General features: G+C 42.7%; 2 protein-coding genes across 4 annotated transcripts; one reads left to right on the top strand and one right to left on the bottom strand.

Annotated features, from left to right (window-relative positions):
- star (steroidogenic acute regulatory protein) lies at positions 1-5,232 on the top strand. Its single transcript, XM_036526584.1, has 8 exons — positions 1-68; positions 444-551; positions 912-1,039; positions 1,293-1,451; positions 1,952-2,136; positions 2,708-2,801; positions 3,192-3,273; positions 5,037-5,232. Exons 1-8 carry the CDS (start codon positions 5-7, stop codon positions 5,219-5,221), a joined length of 1,005 nt encoding a protein of 334 aa, XP_036382477.1. The 5' UTR covers positions 1-4; the 3' UTR covers positions 5,222-5,232.
- Positions 5,233-5,639: 407 nt separating this feature from the next.
- Positions 5,640-17,173, bottom strand: ash2l (ash2 like, histone lysine methyltransferase complex subunit). Of its 3 annotated transcripts, none has more exons than XM_036526581.1 (17): positions 17,098-17,173; positions 16,462-16,528; positions 16,081-16,226; positions 15,836-15,924; positions 15,514-15,608; positions 15,139-15,234; positions 14,931-15,026; positions 14,383-14,458; positions 13,970-14,005; positions 10,860-10,953; positions 10,341-10,558; positions 9,946-10,113; positions 8,802-8,995; positions 7,306-7,398; positions 6,879-6,977; positions 6,053-6,112; positions 5,640-5,772 (listed from the first exon to the last, which is right to left on the bottom strand). In XM_036526581.1, the coding sequence occupies exons 1-17, from the start codon at positions 17,154-17,156 to the stop codon at positions 5,665-5,667; spliced, it is 1,794 nt and encodes a 597-aa protein (XP_036382474.1). In that variant the 5' UTR covers positions 17,157-17,173; the 3' UTR covers positions 5,640-5,664. The 3 variants fall into 3 exon arrangements, with proteins under 3 accessions (XP_036382474.1, XP_036382475.1, XP_036382476.1); XM_036526582.1 differs by having other exon boundaries at positions 13,970-13,987; XM_036526583.1 differs by lacking the exon at positions 13,970-14,005.
- Positions 17,174-17,571: the final 398 nt, after the last annotated feature.

Raw genomic sequence — 17,571 nt, 5'->3', positions numbered from 1 at the left:
CAGCATGCTGCCTGCGACTTTCAAACTGTGCGCCGGTATCTCCTACCGCCACACAAGGAATATGACAGGTAAGTAGCAGCCCTCTGCAAAGATTCAGATCTGTTGCTTTACAGTGTAATTGTACAGTAAATGTGTCCTAGAGAAATACTGTGTATGAGGAAGGGTTAGAACATAAAAAATACTGTGTATGAGGAAGGGTTAGAACATAAAAAATAGAGAACATGTTGGTAACTTGATAAGTATGGGAAATATATTCTAAGTAATAGGTGGGGAAATTCAACATGATATACACTCACTCTTTTGTTGCCATTTTGAGTTACAAAACCTACACAAATATTTACATTGATTGCCAAAATCCCTATCCTTACATACTGATGTAATAACATAGTAATAGGGACAGAACAAATTTCTGTTGTAATTCTCTGTTCTTTGTCTCTGTGCAGGACTGAGGAAGACGGCCATGGTTGCGATTAAGCACGAGCTCAGCAGGCTGTCAGGCCCGGGTCCCAGCAGCTGGATCAGCCAGGTCCGCAGGAGGAGCTCTCTGCTCAGTAAGGCCCCACACGCCTCTCACACATTGCCCTCCCAGCAGCAGGTCAGACACCTTTCAGACAGCATACAGTTAGACGGGGACAGTCCCTTTACCACAAGCTTCCACTGATGAAGACTGAAGTAAGGTGACTGAATGAGCTTAATTAAGGTATCCTACTCGGTGACTGCAGTCAAAAAGAAACACTCTGAAAGCCTGACTGCACATTTAACAACATACACACTCCTTCGTTATATCAGACAATTGTTATTCTATCAAAGGCTCTCACCATATCTAATGCGGTCATGACGCCTGGCTCTCAGGAGCTAAATGAGCTTCATAAAAGAAATTCACAGTCGACTGTGATTGTTTGCTGGTGCAGGCAGTAGGATTGAGGAAAAGCCCTACAGTGAAATGGACATGTCCTACATCAAGCAAGGGGAGGAGGCCCTGCAGAAGTCCATCAGCATCCTCAGTGACCAGGATGGCTGGCAGACAGAGATCGTGGCAGTGAGTACCTTGGGTGGGATCTGAATGTATCTGAGGGCGAAAGGTAACCTCTCACTGGATCAGTATAGCCCAGATGTATAACAATGGCATTTGTTCTCTAATTTCAATTTACGCATGATGCACAATTAGAGGCGTTTCAAATGTATTGACCTGAGAAATTCAAAACAATCTGACTTCCCCACTCAGGATCCCTCTGCCCCGCTCCTGTTCTGTTTTTGCTTCATACCTTGGGATCTTGCACTTGCAACTGCAGGCAAATGGAGACAAGGTCCTGAGCAAAGTGCTGCCGGACATTGGGAAGGTGTTCAAGCTTGAGGTGTTGCTAGACCAGCCACCTGACAATCTGTATGGAGAACTGGTGGACAACATGGAACAAATGGGCGAGTGGAACCCCAACGTGAAGCAAGTGAAGGTAAGAGAAGCAGTCATACCAGTCATGGTGGTGACAGAAAGACTGATCTTTGTGTTTTACCTTGTGGATACGGTAATTTGAGCAACATTGCTAAGTGAAATTTCACACATAGATCAGAAAAGCTCTGTGGCCCAATTTCCCTACCTAATGTGACTAAAAATTGAGTGGGCAGTGCTGTAAATACTGTTTTCATAAGGAAAAAATCAGCAGTACACACCATGTAAAATATGTTCATTTATCACATGTACGCTGTTGAGATGTCTTACCGCAAGACTGGCTGGTTTAGGATGAGATATGTTGCAATATTTTGAAAGAACTCAGTTTGTCTGACTCCTTTCACAGAAAACCCCCTTTGTATCATTGGATCTGGTTTTCCCAGTCTTTCTTCTTTGGTACAATTACTTGTTTGCATAATAACCACTCCCTAAGTGTTAAAGGCCTGCAATGGCAGCAGTGAAACATTTCCTTTATGGCCTACAACCTGTCGGCTACAACCCAAGATTCTCCAGAAGATCGGCCAGGACACCATGGTCACCCACGAGATGGCGGCGGAGACCCCGGGGAACGTGGTTGGGCCGCGGGACTTTGTGAGTGTGCGCTGTGCTAAGCGCAGGGGCTCCACCTGCTTCCTGGCAGGAATGTCCACACACTACCCAGGCATGCCAGAACAGAAGGGCGTCGTCCGGTAGGCCATTTACCATGTATCATTGTGTCCATCGTGACTATTACCATCAAATATTAGCGCTAATTATTTATCCATTCACACACTGAACTATGACATAAGTAAATAATACAGTATTTGCAAAAGAAAATGTACGCCTACCTCCTTGGGTCACACAGATTGGACAAACTGAGCAATTTACACAGGTTACAACTTTTACTTGTGTCCATCCATAAGCTTCGCAGTTCAGGTTAAATGCCTTGCCCAAGGGTATCATAGCAGTGCTCTACTGTGGAACTGAAGCAGCAGCCTTTAGGTAACGTGCCCTGTTCCTTACCACTACACCAACCACCCTGCTGCCCATGCCACAATATCAATAATATCCATGTCTGCACAACAGCCATAGTGCAATTATATTCATGTTAACTGGAAATAAACAGCATTGAACAAAATTGCCCATCACTGATACTTCAAATGTATGTTCACAGTTCAACAACAGCAACATCCTTCCCTCCCTGAAATGTTTTGGTGCTTTGCCTGTTTCCATATGTTCTACATGCAACAACACCCATCACCGTTTTCTTTCCCACTACAGCGCAGAGAACGGGCCAACATGCATTGTTATGAGACCCAGTACCGAAGACCCCAATAAAACTAAGTTTACATGGCTGCTCAGTATAGATCTGAAGGTAAGAAGGCTTTGACTTTCTGCATGCCAGACCATTACAATATACTGCTTGCGTTTGCAGCGGGATGGTTCGAGTTTGGTCCTACCTAACAAGGATGTGGACCAGGCACATTGCTTCTGTGATTTAGGATCAAAATGGAATACGTTTAAACTTTGGTCTGCTTCAGATAAGAAATTCTTGGGTTGACTGCAAGATTATGGAAACAATAAAAAATGACTACCCAGCTACAGCCATCAGTGTAAACATGTAAATGGGATGACGTGAGATAGACCGTGAGATTTGTTTATCCATACTATTATGTGGTCCATCAACAGTTCCCATAATTTATTCTTCCCAGTTTCTCTGAACTTACAACTGTGCGTTTTCCTCCTGTTCTTCTTGACCTCTCAGGGGTGGATCCCGAAGTCTATAATCAACAAAGTACTCTCCCAGACCCAGGTGGATTTTGCGCAGCACCTGAGACACAGGATGGGCAGCAGCAGTGTGGTGGCAGTGCAGGCCTGCTGATGCACCCTGTTCTCCTGCAATTCCGCCCAATCCCCCCCCACCCCACCCCAAAAACCACCCCGCCCCGGTGAGGCACGTGCACACTGGCAACAGCTCTGCCCGGCGTCCACATCAAGGCACGCACTTACCTGTTCACAAGTACAGCGAACAGCACTCAGGAGCTGGATTGCAGCGACTGCACCCCTCCAAATGAAGAACTCACAGCTGCAGTTTTCCTCTAACCTGGATCATGTGCCATTCCCCACCCGCAGACTGCACCATGCTCAAACTGGTGTTACCACTCGTGCTTCGCTTGTTGTACGTTTGCCTCACCAAACACAACTTCGACCTGCTTGAGGATTGGCAACCATGTTGTATTTCTTATGATTCTTCTATGTAGAAACTGCACTTTGTAATTTTATTGCCTGTATTTATTGTAAACAAACACCCATGTAAATCACCCTGGCTCAGCTAATAAATCATAACAGCAAAATCTGTCGAACATACATTGTCATGAATACTGCATACTACCTACTGTATTCTCAACATTACATCCAATTAAAATATAGATAAATCTTCTAACAGACAACTTAAATGTATATATAATCCATCCAACATCTATGCTCAACATGTAAATTACCCAACAAATATATTTTACCATATTTATGTTCAACCCCTTCCACATCCCTGACCAACTCCACTATATAAAAAAGTCACAGTCATCCAATATGGCACACCCACATATAAAAGTGCATCACAAGCTAATGCAAACAGCTGTTTGTTATTTATCATTTGAATACATGACTCACTATAAGGAGACTGCATACATGCCATCCACAAAGAGCAGGCAGATCTGTATGTTTAATTTGAGTCGGGGGAGGCAGTGAGGCATAGTGGTTAAGGAGCAGGACTTGTAACCAAAAGGTTGCTGGTTCAATTTCCTGCTGAGGCACTGCTGCTGTACCATTGGGCAAGGTACTTAACCCAGAATTGTCTCAGTAAATATCCAGTTGTATAAATGGATAACATTTAATGTAAAACCAATGAAAGTTGCACTGGATAAGAGCATCTGCTAAATGACAATGATGCAATGTAATCATGGCTGAATCAGCCATGTGAGAAAGCTTGTCACTTATATGTGCCATAAAGACAGAGCGTTAATGTGGATACTCTAGGCTCTACATACCTATTCGAACAGATTTCTTTATGAATAAAAGGAACTCGTCTGTAATTTGCTTAAAAAAAAAAAAAAAGAATTAGCACAACTTTGAATAAATAAACAACACGCTGCAGACTGACTGCCATAAGTCTAAGCACTTATAAAGTAATAAGTTCTCCAACTTGCAAAATCTCACAAAAGCCATATGCATCATTTATGTTTTTATTTAAAACCAGTTTCAATACAAAATAATGATTAAAAAAACCTGACAACCTGTCATATTTAACTTAAAAACAAGGCTTGTGAACTCGAAACAGACGCAAAAGACGTGAAACCATTCTAAGCCAGCATACAGCACAAATGTCTGCTTATGACTGTTTAAAACCGCTGTGGAAACATCTGTTGTCTTGAATATGAGGGAGGCCTTGTGCCCGCCAAATTCTTCACTTTTCCTTTGTTTAGAAAATAAAAATATCAAATGCCTTCCTGTGCAGAACTGACGGGCTGCTGTTTGCCAGGGCGAGCAGGTGTTTGGCAATTCGCATAAGTGAAAGGAACTCTGCAGCTCTTTGACAATTGCCCCCTGTCAGAATCACACATGCCAAGTTCAGAAGTAAAAGAAAAAACAAAAAAAAAAAAAAAAATGGGGCCTCGCATATGGCTAGTTATGCACATAATATTTTCCTATGATGCATTATGTTTTTTTGTTCCAAACATTGTGACTGGTTCAGATGTGCACAGGCCAAATGCAAAATTCATTTTTTTTTCCATCTGAAGTGATGTGGCTTGGGTATAAAATGCAATGGCTTGTTTATCTGAACATCTGCTTTGCTCACATTCCTATTTAACTTAAAATGTATGCACTGCATAAAAGGCTTACTGAGTTTACAGTTTGTTGATACACTTAGGCTAATAGGGTGATGTGAACCATTAACACAAGGTGGACAAATGTTCCTGATGTTGTTCCAAGCAGAGTTATAGTATGGGGAAAGTCAAGTAATCTACTTTAAGCCATCTGATGTATGGTAGCCAACCCCTGGTGATCTGAAGTATCTGATTCACCTTGATCTAGACCATTGCACCTGAGTTCACACACAGCCCGCAATTCAGTTACATATTCACATGTATGAGTGTTTGGTATGAGGAGAGTATCTTTCTGATCCTGGGTCAGGAGGGGTTATGGTGATGTTGGTGGTGGTGGTGGTGGGGGGGGGGGGGTTAACCTTCCCAAGGGGGGCTACGACGACCGTCCACCTCGGTCTCCACGTGGTACAGCATGTCTGCTAGCGTGTGTTCAATCACTGCTCCCCAGCCCATGTCACTCATCTGAGAAATGACAAAAAGAAAGAATACATAGGTCACATCTCCAAGTGCATCAGTAATACAAATGTGCATGTACTCCTGGGGCACTTTAGATAGACAAAACAGCTTGTTATAATAACTGAAGTAATAACAGCAAAGTTATGAGGAGCAGAAGGAAAAAGCACATTGCTGAACACTAATTTTAAAATGTAATTATAGAAAGTATGCTTTTTAATATCAACAGCTATGAACAGAAGGTCAGAAAAAAAAAGACAAAAATGTCCTGTAAGAGAAAAGAACTCACTGGTTGGTATTTGACATCTTTTGGAGGGTATTTGAAATGTGGTCCAAAGTTTACAGACACCTAAAACAGAGGCAGAGTTTAGATCTGTGTACTGTGCATGTATATTGTGACACTTTCAGTTCACAGGCAATATGCATTTGGAGACTGCTAAACAATCTATTTATTTTAAGGTAATTAAGTTCACATGCTTTTCAACACAAAATGCGAGCTGAGAGGAACGCTTTCTATTTTTGAAAACTACATCTCGGAACTATGCAACTGACGTCCACAGAACATTCCTTTCATCTGCATTCAACCAGATGCTTTTCCCATCCCGGTGGCACAAGGAAGGCTTGGTTAAAATTTATTTAATAATCAGCTTCTTCCCCTGTAGCACAGAGTGGCTGGCCCTACTGCTGGAGGACCCCAGACCAGCATGTCATCCTCTACCACCCATGCTTAACCACAATGATGTCAATGTCCTCTACAGGCAACACGGTCAGGGAGGTCTCGTATGCTCACATTAAAGGCGTGCTGCCCTTTTCTTTCTTTTTTTTTTTTTTTTTTTTTTAAATATACACTGAACCTGAGAGCTGGCCTCAAAGGCTGAAATATTGGTGGCAACCAAGAATAGCAGGCCTCAGCTGACATCAGCAGCCGCACAGCTATAGGATTGCTACAGAAGCACCGCAAAACCACTTCAGTGCGCCAATCACCAGTCATCAGGAACAGGCAAGCCTACTGCATGATGGGATTTCTGAGATCTCGGCCACCCTGTGCCTGAACCCCCGTCATTGGTCTTCCACAGAGGAGCAAGAACACCAGGCTGGCTGTGCAGGAGACTCACTGTGCAGCTTCTGTAGAGGGAGATGGCTGGGAAGTACATTCCTTCAAACAGCTTCTCAAAGGCCACACCCTGGTTCACACCGTTCTTATAAAATATCATCTGAGAAAAAAGAAATTCAGAGAGACAGGTTAAAGGAACTTAACAGCAATGCGTCGCTTTGACTTTTTGCAGGTACTTTGCCCATTATTTCAAAACCCTAGCTGCAGTAGTAAAGGTCAGTTACTAAGCTTCACATCTCCAATCTGCTCATCCTGTTTCACCGTCTCACATTTATGAACACTTACTGCTGCATTCAGATGTCCAGATTTCAATAGGTATGATTGTGGATTGTAAATGTTAAGGTGGACAGGTGGATTCTTCAGTCTTGAGAGACACAGGTGCTGTGCGTTGCTGGGGAATAAGGCACTTGCCAGTGGTAAATACTCACTCTGCTGGGGCTCACAGCTTTAAGGCTCTTCTCTGCCTTGTCAACATAGTCCTTCTCTTCAAAATACAGGTAGCTTTTGAACTTAATCAGTGCCTGTCAGGAAAAAAAAATCATCAAGAGGAAGCATGTTAAATCAACTGCTCGTCACACTACTGAATGGCATGACAATGACACAATGACCGCAACTATATGCAAGCGGTGCTTGAGATGAATTCTTATACAGATAATGAATTCAACTGGACAACTAAAGAGTGAAGAGGGGAAAAAAAACACAGAGGACCCTGAGACACACAAAGAGCTGACAGCACATATTTGCAGTAATGACAAAAATATGTCCACTGCTCACAGTAAGAGAATCTCGCTTTAACAGGAAACGTATTCAAAGATGTTTCACAGCCCTTGGCACAAAAACCACACTGTCTTAAAAAGTATGTAACAACAATGTTATGAACGTGTCAGAGAAATCAGCTACTAAATTTGCAAAAACAATGATCAAGGAAAAGACATTTATCATCTGTTCTACAAATGAATGGATGTCAAAATGAATTCTTGTAGCAAATAAGCTTAGCGGTAACTATTGTATGAAGAGTATTTAAATCAATCTACACACTGTTTCTTTGAAATATCTTCAAGCTACGGTTAGACTAAACTGTGCAGTAGCTAGCCGTTGTATTTGATTATAATGAGCTGATATATGTAACTTAGCAGTACTTTGAGCAAACACATGGAGGCATAATTGCTTCCACACCAAAAAAATTATAAAATCATAAATCCTACCTTTGCATATATTTAATTAAAATACCACCAAAGTAGGAGAAAGGTTTCACGTCCCTGTTGAAATTAACTACTGCCCAGGAAGTCACATATTGTCATTGTTTTCCCACCTTTTCCCAGATTTAGCAGAGTGGACTGCTCTTAAGAGCACTGTGCCTTACATTCAATGTAATACACAGCAACTGCATTAACTTAACCAAAATGGTTCAAATATGTATCTGCTTCATGAAGCACCAATAGATTTTCAGTTATTTTTTAAATCTTTCTCAACAACTTGGCAACATGGATGACATCTGTTATATACTGTAAGCTGTGAAAGCCAAAAATGTCATTAAGCTCAGAACACACATTCAAACACACAAAACAAATTAATGGATCACTTTGTAGCTGATATTGTGTCCAAAAACTGCTCCAAATGCACTTGCTGCACTATCTGTAAGAGAGCCCTATTTGCGATGATACCTTTCTTATTGAATGAGACAATTCCAATGGGGAACACTTGGAAGGGATATACTAAACATTTTTAATGAATGGTATTAAATGCCAGCCAGCCTGAATTCTTTCTTCTAGTCAATCTCAAGGTTAAACATTATTTCATGCAATCTTAACCTACACAGGTCCCATACTGAAAAGAGGTGGTGCATGAATAAGTGGAACAATGTGCTTAGGACACTTCGTACATGGGTTTAGAGACATTCCTACCCAAAGCCTTAGTGCTGTACCTTGTCTTTGTAGGTGTCAGGCAGTGCCTTGGCAGTCTCTGTGTTGTCTGGAAGCTCGATGAAGAAGCCCAAGATGTCTCCTTGCCCGTAGCCATCGGAGTAGTGCTTCCCTATGGACTGGTGGAAGCGGGTCCCCTTCTTACTGCGCCAAGAGTAGCTGAATTTGTCATAGCCCAGCGGGGCTTGCAGGTTACCTGTCCATGAAAAAAAGCTGTGTCAGCTCTAATGTCTCCCCAGTAAAGCACAGAACACCGGACTGGAAGCATGTAGAAGTACCATCCCCCTTCCTGATAAGATACCATTTAGTGTCATTACCTCACATTTTTGATATAACTGTATTCGTTCCTGTAATGCACACAAGACATGGATACTAGTTACTAGTTATATAACTGTATCTTTACACCAGCTGTTTTCTGAGAGGACTGGTTTCACACACTATTTTCCAATGGCTGGTTTACAAGCCAGCTGGCAGAAATCATTTTCCAGGTGAAAATGACAATGCTTTCTGCCTTGTTAGAACAGGAAAAGCAACGGCAGAATTCTGGGTGAAGTCTGGTTTGGAATATGAAATGAAGGCCTAATAAAAGCCATAGCCGCGTTCCTTCTCTCCCCTCTGGGGTCCAGTGAAATGAATACAAGCAGAATGAGTCAGAGTCATGGCTGAAGTCACGTCACGTCTCACCTCCCCTGAACCCTGCTGAGGCAACCTGCTCCAACCTAGACCCAGACTTCACCTTCCTCGCAACCCCACGGACGCACCCGATTACAGCGGCCATGGAAATCTTCACTGTCACCTCTCAGCTCCGACACATCTCACAGAGAGAGTGTTCTCACAAAAGTATAATTTTAGGCCCCATATGAAAAATAATTGACTGTGTAACACTGACATCACTCAGTGCCTCTTCCTACAAAGAGCGAGGGCAGTGTGGGGGGAAAGGACTGGAAGCCCTCCAACTGCTACACACTGGGACTTCGCATGAACTGCATGAAATGTTCTTTTCCCAAAACAAAACTGGCCTTAAAAATACAAAAATTTTTCCTCTGGGATCATATTTTTCCTTTGAGCACTTGGTGTCGCTGACGTTGTTTGGCTCTGGCCATGACGTGGGACTCAGGGTGGGGCAGAGTGTTTGAAGTTGCTGACCTAGAGGTTGAGACCAGCCCAGTCGAGCGGCCGTATCCGGGGGCATCTCGTCGATGGACACCTCGAAATACCAGGCCCCCTTTCTCACTCCGTGGGAGGCTCGGACCATGGAGTAGCCTTTCTCCCCTGTCACCGTCAGGCGATCGTCCGAGATCTTCAGCTGGGGCGCTGCACACCAAACGCACACCAAATGTAAACAACAGCCTGAGACACTGGAAAACATTTAGTGCCTTTTACAAGCCAGCTAGACTCAATTACATGGTAACAGATGGAAATGCTGCTCCTCATTTCTATTTATTAAATGCGAACGCATTTCACATATCACAGCACTGGCAGCTCTTCCTGTATGGCCTCCTCTGCCCCCGCGTGGACATGCAGGGGGGAACAGCGCTCACCTCTGTCATGCAGGGCGAGCAGCACCCGCTCGTACAGGCAGGCCCGGTACAGGTCCCCAGGGATGGGCTTCCCCGCCCAGCAGTCCAGCTCCAGCTTCTCTGGGTCCGGCGCGTGGGGGTCCGGCTCTGCCAGGATGTAACGGTACCCGTCCTTGTTGAAGGGGTGCTCCAGCGGGTAGCCGTGGGGGGGCAGCCGCTGAGCGGAGAAGAGCGGATCGCTGGGGAGCGCGAGATAATACAAAGACTGTGACCGTGACAAAGCCTCTATTGAAACTGTAAACAAAACACAAAGTTTTATTTACATGTCAATATATCAATTATAAACAAAAGCACAGCATACTGCCGTGTTAGCGCAATGCCATTTAAATTTGTTACCATTATACCACAGATCTAAAACATTCACACAACCAAACCTCCCATCATCTCTTACCCTTCGTACCACAGATAAACCAGGCTGCACGGTATAAATCACCTTCCCCCCAACACAAGTGCAGTGGGGGAGGGGATCCCCAGGCTTACCTGCGGGTTCTTTTGGCGGTCCCCGTCGTGCCCCCGTCTTGCTGCTTGCGCTTGGCTCCTCGGCCCTTTCCCGTCCCGCCAGGGGCCAGTGCACCTTTCACAGAGGCAGAGTCACTCTGACAGGTCCCACACTGCAAGCACTGCATCCTCACACAGCACCCAAACTGAAAGCACAGGTGCGCACACACACACCCAAAGCAACGGTGCGCCAGCACGTGGCACAAAGGCAGGAGAGCGGGGGGGTTCTGCCGTTTGATACTTAACAGAGAAAGAGCAGCACCGAAAGGATTCTGAGCCAAATTACATTTCTTGTATAGAATGAAAATTTATGATTTCAAGTACAGCATGTTGTGACTATGTCTGATATCTTGTAATCTCTGGGATCCATAGCATCCAAAGCTCAGCCCAGCATCTGGACTGAGACATACAAGAGGCTGTTCCACTAGGCCCATAATTATAACACTCTAATTTGTTAGCTATACAAGTAAAGGCATTTCTGCTGTTTTTTTTTTAATTCCAAAAGTTACATAGGCAGCCAAGGGCACCCACACATGTACCACAAAACATGAAATAAACAAATTCACCCAAAATTCAGTGTTAAAGCATTACAATACATATTCGCTACATGTTTGGCTGCAGTGAATTTTAAGATATTAGTCCCAGTGATGATTTGCCCCATTAGCAAATCATTAAACTGGGACATCCAACACAGCTTTCTAGCACCACATACAATAGATTTTGTCACGCTTAAGAAATTCAGCCACTGGTCCTAATCAATGAGCCAATCAGAGTAGTGGGTTGTGAGATGAGGACCATTTCCACTTCTGTGAAGTATACATCTAAATACAATATGTAGACAGTGCTTTCAGCATTCCCATTTCAAACATGAAGTGAAGGAAGCATATATAAACCATATACACAGCACTACAAAAATCACTACAAGAAACCATGAATGAGATACTTATAACTACTGAGTATTATCACAAACAGCATGTCCCGTGTTTTAAATTATACTGTGACATGCACCTCTATTCCGGCTAATTTTAAAAGACCTCTAGCAGATGATGCCTCCTTTGCTATCTCTACACCTCTTGTCTGTAGAGTGTCAAGCATAGCAGAGGTTTGACCTGAACTAACCCGGACAAACTCACAGATTTAGTCCTGTTTTTGTGCTTGTGTGTACTGCCCATAAAGAACAGTAATCTGACCCCAAGAATCACCAGTGCTGGCTCAGCAAGGGTTGTTGGGTTGCTGAGGAGAAGTCTTTAGGACTTGGTAATTGAAAAAGACCAGTGAAATGTTAATCACTGATTCAAATTCAAGAACTAAGTCAATGTTTCTGACCCCATGTGTAATGATATATATCTATAAAATACACAATATATGTGATACAGCAATTAATCAAAATGCTATGGATGCCATGTGACAATTCCTAAGAAACTGATCAAATCAAAAGAGAAATTATATCTGCATATTCATAAAAACTGTATCTAAATCTACTGCGACCACTGATTGATTTGTAAATGGATCTGAATAATTTTTTTACTCCAATTTTGCCGTTTAAACTGACTTTAGACTAACGTAACCTTGCTTCCTTCAGTATGGCACTAGACGGAAAAACTGAGGTATTGCCAAAGGCTTTTCAATCACAAAACGGCATGCAACAGACCCTGGTTAACCCCGCTGACAGGACAGATCTAGGGAAAAAGCAGCAGTTATGAGCGTGAAGAATTGGACACAACTCAGCGACAGACACCGTCAAAGACAAGGGCAGGAATCTGGCATTTCTCCACAGATTGCATGTGTATGCTGGATTACAAATGACAACTCACAGACAGGAATAAAGCATGACCTAGGGAACCTGCAATCATCATCTTTGCCAGTCTGATTTATAGATCAATGTTTTGATTTGACTTTTAAACTAAATCCACAGCACACATTAATTAACACTGCAAGTGTAATGTGTCAATTGTGATGTATAATACTGCACTACAGATTCATTGACCCTTTCAAAGAAACTGCAAAATGTAATGATCATCCTCCTCATTTACTTAAGCTTTACCTAAGTACAAACAGAATCACTCTGAGCCAGTCAGGGCGCAAGACTGCCAAATTCTGGCCCAAAAAAGAATTGCTGAGACAATTAAAATGCGCACACACATACTCAAATACTATCCTTAACTTCACATGAAACACAAACCAGGGTGGCTTCCTGCAAAGTGAAAATCTGAAAACTGCACTACAAAAAAATCTGACAGATTTTTAGAATTAATCTGAGGTAGTGGCAAAACTGGACAGAAATGATCTTGAAACAGAGGAAATACCTATAAACTGCTAGTTGTCCTGAACCTGTTCTTTTGCATGATCAACAAGTGTGCTTTGTGTAAGGTCCACCCATCAGCATCTAAGTTCTCTTTACTTGAGTGTAGCATTGACTTTCTAATGCTTGTGCCATTACTGTCAATATTTTAAACAAAACATTGACATTTTTGATAAAAAAAAAAAAAGATTTAACAAAATCATCATTACAAAAAAACAATGTCCAACCTATTTCTGAAACTGAAAATCATTTATTGTAATGAATTGCATATATTGTGAAACAAAGTTAATGCTACCAAATCACATGAAATCAAGCAAAATGAGAACTACTGTGGCTGTAGATGGGTTATTCTTATCTAAACTCACACACCTGACAAAAATGCAAACCAACCAAATACAGGTTCAGGGGTATTTACTGTAAGATTTCTGCCTCCCCTGTTTCACGCTACACTGGTGAACAGATATTGCACCGTGAACTTTATACCACTACACTAATGGAAATGCCTGTATTTTGATTTCTGGGGCAGTTTGGGGTGAAATGCAGCAAGGTCCGAACGTCGCTGGAGACGTTCAGTAAGGGTGTGTGCAGTAGCAGCAAGAGAAGGCAGCAAACACAGAGACGCCGGGATTAGTGGGAGCACTGGGAGGCTCAGGGGAGGGACCAGGCCCAGGAAAAGCAAGCAAAATGAAATCACAGTCAACCGCTAAATTAAAAAAAAAAAAAAAAGACAAAAACGACTTAGTAGCATAAAACAGCTTTAAATCCAGCTGCTAAAACACTGTATATTCACCTGAGAAGGCTGATCCACCTGGAACACAATGCACAGCTGTTTAGGGTTGCAAACAGCTATATTCAAGCATTGATATCAAACATAAACTAACTACAGTAATCTTAATATTCATTCAATAATACTTATTTCATTGCAGATAATGCATGGCATGTGTGGGGTACTCACGATGGTTGATACTGTTTTACAAATCTTGCAAGGGGTGCTTTGTTTTCAATTACAAGTAACTATATCTGACTTTGATTTCAATCTACATATGCAGTTCCTTACAACCAAGACAGCAGTTTTATCCACAGTCCAATTGTGAATACCTTGCAAAAATATACATCTGTTTGTCCATACATCTGAACAGAGTGATCAGCTTGCTGGTTGCTCCTAGGTACAGACCTGAGATGTTTACGTAGTTTGAATCTTACCATTCAGTCCTCCCCCAGTAGTAACAGAAGTTGTTTGTTTTTGATTATCATACGATGGTCCAATGTTGGCAAGATCCTGCAAACGACAATACACAGCAGGAGAGGAGTTATAAACCGAGACCATTTTTAAAATGTTATACTGGGAGAGTGCCTGTTTCCTGTGTATTTAAACGCTATAACTCTTTGAAAGATGCATTGGCAGTCATAAAAATGTCAATGGACAATGATTTCACAAAATAATTTTGACTGAATACTGTCTCTCAACACAGAAATTCAAAGTACAATATCACACATTATACCATTTAAAAATGTGAAACCTGGCCTGAGCAAACTCTATGACCATTTCAAGATATGCATCAACTTTCAAAGGACTATGAAAGGATCGTGTCAGAGGGTGTGTAGACTGTGCAAGGGACGACCCAGAAGAAAAAAGGCTGCCAAAATGTAAGGAAAAGATATCAATCATATATACGTGAGGAGCGTTATTAGCACAAACACCTTACTTTATGGACAAAAAATAGGAGACAATAAAAATACTGAGGCACTACCTGGTCAAGGAGTCCAAACTTAGGGTAGTCCTCTTCAGCATCTTTGCTCCCTGGGTCAGGATGCTCTTTAACCAGAAAAACATCCCGCTCTTTACTCTGAAATCAAACACAGGATCAGACATTATCTAGCATCCTTTTGGCATGGTCTTTGCCTTCCTAGAGCAGTAACAGGCATCAGCCCTTGGGTGGCGTGGGGACAGTGGCTCACCATGGTCTTTACTATGTTGTTTGGCCACGTCAGTTTCCCAGGTCTCTGCCGGGTCGTCATGCATTCCCAATATTTGTCGATGAATGGTATAATGTCCTGCAGGGGGAATAACAGGAAAAAAATCATCTAAAAGGCCTGCAGACAAAAACCTTACAGCATTACATGTATTTGGAAACGCAAAACAAGCATGCAATCCCCATATCTTTCCCCAAAATCAAATTCACATAGAGCTACATTAGAGGAACAGGAATAGAGTTCAGCCAGCTTGCAACAGTTGCACCCCTTGTGAAATCCTACATAAATATAGCATATTAAACACAAGGACAAATGGTATCAGTAAGGTTGCCTGGACTGTCTTCAGCAACACACGCTGACCTTATCTTTGGAGAACATGGTCTTCGGGTGTTCGTCCTGAGTCCGCGAACGCCATGTGAGATTGGCCAGAGCAGTGAGGCACATCTCCTTCAGATCTGGCGAGAGGGGCAGCAACTCTATGTTAGCATCACTAAGGTCGACAGAGCTTTGGGCTCAGAAATCTACAGCACCTTAAAGTCCCAATCAACTTATCACATATGGTTTCTTCATTTAAGGGGAACAATCAAAGAGCATAGCCTTCTTTCACAGACAATACAGACATCTAACATTAAGTCCATCTCACTAAGTCCAGTTGTAGATGCCTGAGTATTTTTGGACTTACTGGCTTGTTTCCTCAGGAAGTAGGTGTTGCCACTATGATGACACACATTGCAGTGGAACACATAGTTGGTCATGAATGAGAGGCAAGTTCTGCAAGAGACAAGCAAAAAAAGAGGTCCGTCATTTTGGGCCACGTAATTGCCAGCAGTTGAGCAAATAAGGACCGTTCCAAGCTGCTAGTTTTACACACACAGGGCCCTTCCGCCCCAGTTGTCCTTGGACAGTAAGCCACACAGGGGTACGTACGACGTGTCAATGCCAAATGTGTCCGCGGTGAACCACTTCATACAGAGCGCGCACTGCAGCTCCACCTCCCCCAGCTGCCGCCCGTTCTCCTCATCTCCTGAAACGGTCTGCGCATCGGCCGCCTCCGAACCTTCACCGGCGGTATCCTGAACAGTGGGAAAACACTCTGAGTCTCTCATGACGGGAGCCCTCCATAAATACTGGTTCTGCCGTCAATCATTTTATTTTATATTTAATATTCCGCTTATTGTCAGTGCATATTTGTGCCGAAAAAAAAATCAAAATTAAAATGGCAAAACTAAATATGTGGGCACGTTGACCAAGTTAAATACTGATTAAACCATAAAACAATAATTGCCTTCTAACTGTCTACATAAATACCATAGCTTCTTTGCCATTTGAAGATTCTGCGTCCATGTTTGTGGTCAAGTCTCCAAATGCAGCATCGCTGGAACGACAGGAACATGATATTAGCCAACTAGTCGTAGCTAACTGAGTGGCTATTACTATCTCACAAAGTCACTTGTAGATAAAGCAATATTTTGTCCACGACAGCTGAGGTAGCAGTTACATCAAAGCTAAAAGGTAACAAGAACATTTTGCTAACCACTAGCTACCAAGCTAACATGCTAACCACTGGGCAATATATCACGTAGCTAGAGGCAGCTAGCTAGCCTTGCACCAGGATGGGTGGACATTTAGTATCACTAAGTAAAATGCATACAAGTGCAACAGCAAGATAGCCTTTAGTATTTATGGAGGAAGCACTAGCTATTAATTGAATGTACTCAATGTACTTCTAACTAGGAAGCCAAAAATTCAATGCAACGACAAAACGGTGCGAAGTGGATGTTGTTTTCATTCATAATGCAGTCAGTGGCGAGAGCTACACTTTGAGGTAAAAGTTGATGGAAGGCCAGCGTTGCGTTTTTTTCACAGGTCTGCAATGTGATGGGGAAAAATAATGATAATGAATCTAAACTGTCAAGCGTATCATATTAGCTACTTTTTACTCACCTTTCTACAGCCTCCGCTTCCACCAAAGGCGCACTATCTGCCTCGCCTTCTGTCGCCATCTTTCAAACAACAGTACACTTCACGCGAGATTTCAAAAGTATCGCGAAACTGCTGCATGACTACAGTTGTAGTTTTCTGTCCGTTCTGTGGTCTTGGAATTATTTATTCTTCTGTAACAGCGTAAGTGCTCCAGCAATCTGATCACGAGCAAGGTATAGGATAGGTTATCAGAACTGTGAAAGTAGCACATAACAGAATGCAGTGCAGTATGGCTCTATTCACGCCACAAGGGGCAATTTCGTGCTGGGCCACAATCGCATACTTAGTCAACGGGAAACCTCCTCGGCGCAAGTAAGGCGCTCACTCGCACGTGAGTGACAGAGATGAAAATGATGTTGAACATAGAAATGTCACATTAAATAATTTAACAAAAACTTTGATCGGACTTCAGACTCTGTACTTCTGCACCTCGAT

This window comes from Megalops cyprinoides, chromosome 4 (genome assembly GCF_013368585.1).
Source record: "Megalops cyprinoides isolate fMegCyp1 chromosome 4, fMegCyp1.pri, whole genome shotgun sequence".
NCBI classification, from domain to species: Eukaryota; Metazoa; Chordata; class Actinopteri; order Elopiformes; family Megalopidae; genus Megalops; species Megalops cyprinoides.
The sequence above is the reverse complement of the archived record's forward strand: the minus strand, read 5'-3'. Positions and strand labels throughout refer to the sequence as shown.